The sequence below is a fragment of the Helianthus annuus genome, chromosome 15 (genome assembly GCF_002127325.2).
Source record: "Helianthus annuus cultivar XRQ/B chromosome 15, HanXRQr2.0-SUNRISE, whole genome shotgun sequence".
NCBI classification, from domain to species: Eukaryota; Viridiplantae; Streptophyta; class Magnoliopsida; order Asterales; family Asteraceae; genus Helianthus; species Helianthus annuus.
Window position 1 is genome coordinate 1,596,696 of NC_035447.2, and position 8,929 is coordinate 1,605,624.

General features: G+C 33.1%; 1 protein-coding gene across 1 annotated transcript; it reads left to right on the top strand.

The window, feature by feature from the left end:
• The first annotated feature begins 3,133 nt into the window (after positions 1-3,133).
• On the top strand, positions 3,134-8,478 carry LOC110909820 (protein DETOXIFICATION 53). The gene is made up of 3 exons (XM_022154572.2): positions 3,134-3,238; positions 3,462-3,636; positions 6,970-8,478. The coding sequence occupies exons 2-3, from the start codon at positions 3,469-3,471 to the stop codon at positions 8,365-8,367; spliced, it is 1,566 nt and encodes a 521-aa protein (XP_022010264.1). The 5' UTR covers positions 3,134-3,238; positions 3,462-3,468; the 3' UTR covers positions 8,368-8,478.
• The last annotated feature ends 451 nt before the right edge of the window (positions 8,479-8,929 follow it).

An 8,929-nucleotide genomic window follows, 5' to 3' on the forward strand; every position in this document is an offset into this window, starting at 1 on the left:
GAAAGGGGCACTCAAGGCTAAATACCCTAGCTCCAACCAACCATCACTCGTCACATCAAAAAGTGCTCTAATTACCCATTAACTAGTAAGCGGTGGCAGGGGCTACCCATGTCGCAAACTATTTTTTTATTTTTAATTTAAAGAAAGTCAAATGTTAATATAAAAAATAAACTTCATTTGAAACAAAAAATACATAAATGAAATTTAACTAAAAACTGGAAAATAAATTAAAAAAACAACAATGCGAGAAAATTAAAAAAAAAAACCTAGAAATCCGGTAAATGACATGTCGACCAACCATCTTCTCTACATGCTTCACTTCCAACTTGTATTTCTTCCAAATTAGGATCAAATTGCGTTTCTTGAACGTATTCCTCATGACCCTCATCTTCATCAACCACATGAGGTAGTGGTAGCTCCCATTTTTTATTTTTTTCTACAAAATGACATGGGTTTCTATACGTTCCAAACTGTTCGAAATTTTGCAGCGCTTCCGACGAGAAATCTAGCCGAACAGACGGAACCATCGGTTGTGAAAAAAATAGTTTGGTTGTTGCCCAAAAATATAGGCCGGTGGAATGGGTTGAGTAGTAGGAGGTTGTGGTATATACCCTTCACCACCAAAAACAAGACCTCAACTCGAACCAGAACCAAATGGTCATTTACTCAAACCGGCGCCTCTTTTGCTCGAACCGGTTCCTCATTTGCTCGAACAGATACCTCTTGGTTTTTTTTTGTGAATCCATTGTAGAGAGTTAATAGGGTTTTGATAATAAAGATTTTGAGAGTGTGTATGTTTAAATTATGTGGGTGAAAGAATATATAGGATTAAAAATAGGTTTTATTTTATTTTATTGATTTTGACCATTGCTCAATGGTCGGAAATCTCAAAACCATCATCATCTCACACGGGTATCCCACCTAGCCTCACCAACCCACTAGGGTGGCGGCAGTGTGCTGGCACAGGTTGAAACCTGTTGGCTGCTACCCGCCAAGTGCCTGGACCTCCCTTAGAAGTCAATTTAGTTGACAAATTTAAATTAACAAATATCAATCATATGTTGTTATCAACATATGTTAGTCATTTTTATGTTTCATAATTCATTGGTTCGATTTCGAACTTCTCTACTCTGATGCTTGATTCCTAATAAATCTATATATGGTATCGTATTATGATTCGAATTCAGATTCTCAATGAGATGATTTGATTAAATACTATCAAGTTGTGGTTTAACTAGAAATTAAAAAAAAAAACAAAATACAAAGTGATTGATTGCTTTTAGGTGGCCCCCACAATAAACCATCTGTAATGCCCGTTAGCAGCAGCTTGGCAATGATCTTGTTGGCGCCCTCCAATGCCGCTCCCATTTTGGTGTTCGGGACGTTATGGTGTCCAGGTGGCAGAGGACGTTGAGACACAACACCCAAGTTTAGAATAATATACTGCTCCGATATATGCGTATCAAGAAGTATTAGTAGACAAAACGTGATTAGGGGTACATAAGGTTAAATGATAATATTTTAAATAAAAATATAGATATAAAAATATAAAAGTATATTAAAAGTTTACCAAATAGTATTTGTTTAAGAGGAAGATAATTCCTAAAAAAACATAATAAAAAAGTATGTAAACATACACGTTGAATTTTAGTAACAAACTTTCATTGTTGAATTTTAGATTTAGTAACAAACTTTCATTGAGAAAAGTATAATCTCAATTAAGATATTTTTGTTGCAATATAAATAGAATCAAAACAAAGTACAAAGAGAACAAAAACTATGTTGATCTGAAATGGGTAATATCAAAAAAGCCAAAAACAAAACTTAAAAAAACAAAAATTAGCAACGGGAACTACATTTTTTTTTAAATTTAAATGATTTGTTTTTTTAACATAAGAGTATTTTTTTTTTGTTGGCAGAAAAGTTGCCTGTAAGTGGGGGTCTGGGCAAAAAGAGGTGTCGCATCTGGTTACTTGTCTTTCTCTTATTGTTTACTCTTACAAATCTCAATAGCGATGCCTATTTTGATAAACATATCGGTTAACATGCCTATTTCGATGATTTTCGTAACATGAATTGATGATCTATCCTTTGAACAATAAAATATTAGTGATTTAGTGACAATGACATGACATATATATATATAAGCTGTAAGCCCATATAATTAAGTTCTTGCATCTGAGTGGGACAAGAAACGTTCAACTACATCAATTTCACAAAGGTAACACCACTTTGGTTTAAACTAATCACATCATCTCCATATTTGAGCTACCAATTAATTTCACCTTTCTTAAGGATTGTAATGATCAATTTGAAGGAATAGCTATATAAATATATGTGTGTTCCCTCATATGTTATCAGCTCAAATGCACCTTCTTAGACTTTCTCTAGCATTTTCCTTTTCTTGTAATTGCAGAAACTTATATCCACATAACTATGCATAAAGTTCACAAAAAGATGAAATCAATGTATGCTGATCATGTTCAGAAATACAATTAACTTATATATGCATTTGCCATTCAGAAACACAATTAAATTATATATGCAGGTAGAGGATCCTGTAAAAAGTGCTCAAAGTGTAAGAAGTGTGAGAAGTGTATTATAACACTATATATAATACTATATAACACCATATAAACACCGTATAACAATATGTAACACCATATAATACCATATAACACTATGTAACACTATATATCATTATATAACAAATATAACACTATAGGTTGTCTGATAGCATGTCTATGATAGATGTATAGTGTTATATTTGTTATATAATGATATATAGTGTTACATAGTGTTATATAGTATTATATGGTGTTACATATTGTTATACGGTGTTTATATGGTGTTATATAGTGTTATAATACACTTCTTACACTTCTCACACTTTAGGCCCTTTTTACACTATCCTTACCCTATATATGCATTTGCCATAAGAAATATACATTAACTATATCCTAAAAGGGCACAGAAATAAATATGTATATAAATATGTATACATTCTCTCTCAGTCTCTCTCTCACCTCCTTTTCATCTCTCTCTATATGCACACACACATATATGTATATATACACAAAGATACATGATAAACATTAAACTCTCTTTTCTTCATCATCTTGTCTGGAAACCAACCCTTAACGGCGAATGAAGAACTGCTTATGAATGAAGAATAACCTATATACGGCCAAGAACACGACTAAAAGGCGCAAATAACAACGATTTCCAACATATTAAGGTTCAGTTTATTGATATTTTTAATGTGTTTTTCTGAAAGAATATACCTGAATTTTTGTAGGGGATATTATTTTTAAAGAAGTATGCATAAGTACAAACAACCCATTATTCAGAAGGAATAATGTTGTATGGGAAAACTGTGAAAAAAAAAATATTTATTTTTTTGGCATGGTTCACTATAACCAAGTCTCCATAATAATATCCCCTCCTTTGTGAGTGTGCAGAGTGGGCATGTGCATCATGGATGCATCTCGAGGAGGAGCTCATGGGGATGCTGAGATTGTCACTATAAGTGATCCTCAACAGATTCAAAATAAGGATTTTGCTAACAACAACGTTGATGGAGATACACAAGTTCAGTTCTTTCATGGTTTTCTCCGAAGTATACCAATAAATAAGGTCCTCTCTCTCCTCTCTCTCTCTCTATCTACATTTGTTTGGCAAAGTGGTGACAATTCAGATTAGTTATGTCTTTTACTTTAATTCATCCAAGAAATAGTGTTGGAGTTCTTGAGTTTGGGAACTATCTTTTACCATGGTATCATTGTATACTAAGACCATTGTCGGTATTAATCTTCACCGGCAGGATGCCATCTCTCCTCCCCCTCTCACAAACCTTTTCGGAAAGATTTCTCCACGTCTAAAGCGTTCAGATTCCGATTTTCTTCATGTTGTTGGAAATGTGCTCACTATTGATTTTATGAAAATTTATTAAAAAAAACTACTATAAAGTTGGTTTATTGTGCAATAATGTGTTGAATAACCTAGCTAAAGAGAGTATAATTTGAATGGAAATGTGCTAACAGTTGTTTATACGAGAATATATAAGAAAAACTACTATAAAGTTGGTTTTTGCGCAATGTGTTGAATAACCTAGTTAAAAATAGTATAATTTTAATAGAAAGTATGTAGATTTTAAGTAATGCAAATTGATGTTTGTGTCAAAGCTAAGTGGTTTCATTTTTTGTAGGGCAAATTTACTAAAGAGCTTGGAAACATTTTTTGAAGGGGTGAAGTTTGCCGTTAGTAATGCAACACTAATTATTTATTATTAATTTATTATATCCAAATATAAAATTTAGGTTTAACACATGCTTTTTAGTTTTGTTTCCTATCTTGTGTGTTCGGAGGATGTCTTTTTCAAACGTTTGGTGCACTAAAATCTCTGTTTTAAATAGAAAACTTGCTATTTTAAGTGTTTGGTGCCTTAAAACACCTTTTTTACTACTAGAAAACTTGCTATTTATAGCATCTGATTATTAACAATATGTTTCTTGATTACCTAAACATTTTGTGCTAACGAAAAAACTTCAAAAACTTCCTATATCATTTATTGCACGTTTTTTAATCCTTAAAAAAACAATAAATAAATAAAATATGGGTAAGTTAGAAAAAATGAGAGAGCGTACAAGATTTGTTCATATTTCATTTCTCTAGAATTAATAGTTTATTTTTCTGACATAAATCAACAAAGAAATGAAAATTTATAAGAAAACCAGCTTAATTTTGTTCTTTCCATAATATATTCTTAGCTACATTACACTGATTTCAATTATATTTTGAAACTGTAACTTTCCATTTCCTTCTGTTAAGCATATATTTAGGCTAAAGGGTGTGTGAGTCATTGTTGGGACATGATTCGGCACGTAGGAACATGAATGAAACGCTATACCGCCCCCTTCCTTAATCCACCATGGTTTGCATAGATTAAACCATGGCAACCATGGTTCTCCTTTCCATTTTTTCAAGTAATCATTTCCTTTTTCTTTAGACAAAAATATGTTGAAATCAATAAAGGGATAGTGGTTTGAATCATGACCACACCTTTAGGGTAGTGGTTTTGGATTGTGGATTAGAGTTAGATGACATGGCACTGACGTGTAGGGTCATGATTGTCATGAGGGTCATGACCACGCCCTATAGTCTTAAAGCATGCTAGTAGATATATGACTTCCAAAGTATTAACTTAGTATATTTCCTAAGATCAATTATTATCACAATAACACCACAAAACAAATCATCTTCACCAACAACTATGTCCGTCGTAAATCAGAGCTTGGGTAATCAACGACATATTCACTCTGTTGGCGATACTCATTTGTGCGATAATGTAAGGTCACAAAGATGTTTCACCATTGAAGACTTATCTACATTAATGCCGTATTCACAAAAATAATGAACAATAGGTTTTGTCATTAGCGGACCCAAGTTTTTATTTACATGGGGGCGATCGGGAGATTAACCAAACTTTTACAGGGGACGATCGAGATGTTAACGTATAAATATCACTATTTTTTTTTTCATGGAGGGCAGTTGCCCCCATGGTTTCTATATGGGTCCGCCAATGGGTTTTGCTATAAAATCTGCAAATTGTTCTTTCAGTGTCTTTTATGCGTCCAACGTGAAAGCCAATTAAATTAGGTCTAATAGATAAATTAATATTGTGTTAAAAGCAAAAAAGTGTTTTAAGCCTTTTTAAAATTGGGGTCGCTAGACTCTTGTCGGAATTGATTTCTATTTTTTTTCCAGCCACTTGAGTAAGAATTGTACTTTTAAAGTTAGTTTTTCTGTTCATGCGTTTGAATATCAAAAGTTAAACATAATATGTTATATTATTATATGGTGATTGCCATCTTTTGAACATCATAATCATGTAAAGAAATGCATGCGCAATTGAATAGTACCATAACTAAAAAACTCTGGAAAGTATTAGTGTTAAAAGATATTGTATTATATTAGTTCATTTCTAAATAACTAATACTTTGTATTTAAGTATATATTATCTGGTATCTGCAGGCAAATTAATTTTGAGCCTTGCTCATGCCAGATACAATGTTTCAGTATTCTGATTAAAAATGGCTAAAAATGGCTTTAAAATGTACTATTTGAATTGTATATTCTTCATAAATCCACACTATTATTGCAACCTTTAAAAAAAATTTATGGTGGTACACAACTAGGCGATTTCCGGAACTATATGTAAAACTAGAGAGTTCGTTGGCGAGCACAACAAGTTTGCTAGCGAACTCGAACTTGAATTTCTTTTCCTTCGTCTTTCCAATATTTCATTTAACATACAGTTTGATTTTTCTCTTATAACACGCACAGTTTTGTTTAACTTATTTTTAGGCATTACGATATAAATTTTATTGAAAACTGAATTTATTCCAACTCTTATAACACGCACTTGTTACATAAAGAAAATTATACACACTTTTGTTTAACTTATTTTTAGGCATTACGATATAAATTTTATTGAAAACTGAATTTTATTCCAACTCTTATAACACGCACTTGTTACATAAAGAAAATTATACACACTTTTGTTTAACTTATTTTTAGGCATTACGATATAAATTTTATTGAAAACTGAATTTTATTCCAACTCTTATAACACGTACTTGTTACATAAAGAAAATTATACACACTTTTGTTTAACTTATTTTTAGGCATTATGATATAAATTTTATTGAAAACTGAATTTTATTCCAACTCTTATAACACGCACTTGTTACATAAAGAAAATTATACACACTTTTGCTTAACTTATTTTTAGGCATTACGATATAAATTTTATTAAAAACTGAATTTTATTCCAAATAAACAGATCGCTATATTTTTACTAGATAAGCATGTGTATTGAATTACATCTTAATTGGTCAAATGTTATTAGCTAAAACAATTTATCTCCAACATTTAAAACCCTTACAAATTATTGATTTATGCATGCAGGTGGTAGAAGAGATGGTATTGATTGGGAAAGCAGCATGTCCAGTAGCCACAACCACTTTTCTTGTGTTTTCAAAGTCTATGATCTCCATGTTATTCTTAAGCCACATGGGTAAAATTGAACTAGCAGGTGGGGCTCTAGCCATTAGTTTTGCTAATGTCACAGGCCTCTCAATCATGAAGGGTTTATGCATGGGCATGGATCCAATTTGCTTTCAAGCCTATGGTGCCAAAAGGTTTTCAGTACTTAACCAAATGTATATCAAAACCTTCATTCTTCTCTTAATTACTTCTGTGCCCATCACCTTCCTATGGCTAAACATGGAGCCCGTATTCCATCTGCTCGGTCAAGACCGTGTGATCACAAAGGTTGCGGAAATGTACCTAATATTAATGCTCCCTGAGCTCCCAGCCCTAGCCAATTTGCTACCGCTTCGATCCTTCTTACGAGCACAAGGGTTGAACTCACCTGCCACCATGGTTGCAACTTGTTCCACTATCTTGCATCTCCCTATCAACTACTTTTTTATTAGTTACTTAAAGTTAGGGGTGAAAGGTATAGCTATGGCGTCGACTTGTTTCTCGTATAACATGAATATCGGATTGTTGATCTATCTTTTCATGTCGAAAAACGCGATTAAGCCTTGGGCTGCTAAGAATAGGGCCAGTTTGTTGTCCATTTTTCAGGGTTGGGGGCCATTGTTGAGTATGGCCATACCTAGTTTGTTTTCAGTTTGTTTGGAGTGGTGGTGGTATGAGATCATTCTTTTTCTTAGTGGGCTACTAGAGAATCCTCAATCTTGTGTTGCAGCTACAGGGTTAATCATGCAAACCACTGGTGTTATTTATGTGATACCATTTTCTTTGAGCTTAAGTATATCACAACGTGTTGGGAACGAGCTAGGTGCTGGTCAACCTGCTCGTGCTAGATGGGCAGCAATCGTCGGGATCTCAATTGCCTTCGTATATGGGCTCGTAGTATTTGGATTATCCGTTGCTTTGAGGAACGTTTATGGGAAATTATACACTAATGAGGTCCAAGTCCTTGCATTGCTTTCCTCATCTATGCCAGTGACAGGTCTGGCTGAGGTGGGAAACGCACCACAGACTGCTGCCTGTGGTGCGTTAACAGGGTCAGCCAGACCTAAAGTAGGCGTTAGAATAAACATCGCGGCTTTCTACCTTGTAGGGCTTCCAATGTCGGTTGTTCTGGCCTTTGTTTTGAATATAGGTTATCGAGGACTATGGCTAGGGTTAGTTGCATCACAGGCAGCTTGTGCTTCATTAATGATGTATACATTGGTGAAAACCAACTGGAGAGATCAAGCTAAAAGAGCAGAAGAATTGACTTTGGCTATGGATAAAGATGATGAAACTGAACTTAATGAACTTGTGATTTGATGGTCATTTTGCTTCATGATTTTTTACCAGCAAAAAGTATACAAAGCGTAGTCATTTTAGGCTTCATTAATTTGATCAAGAGTGAATATCATTATTTTTTATTTAAATTAATTTATTCTTTTGGCCACTCATTCTTTCTTTTGTTGAATGAAGTTAATCAAATAATACATAGGAAGTTAAGGCAACCATGCAAGAGTATATTTTTCACATTACTCTTTGTTGTAAATTTTCGTTTATTCATCAGATATTTATTCTTCTCAATTACTTCTTTGTCAATTTGTAGATGTGCTTAATTACAAATAATAATTCACACATGGGTCAACAAATGGACCATGACCTAGTGTTTGTGTTCTAGTGGTATGTAATATTATAATTTGATTAGGTTTTCTTTATAATTATCCTTATTCTAGTGGTATGTAATATTATAATTTGATTAGGTTTTCTTTATATTTATCCTTATTGTATCTTTTATAAATAGTTGAATACAATATATTTCTGTCTCCTTTTCCACAACCTATTGATTGGTTGTTGTCCATCTTTCTTATCGTCCTCTTTGTGTGAT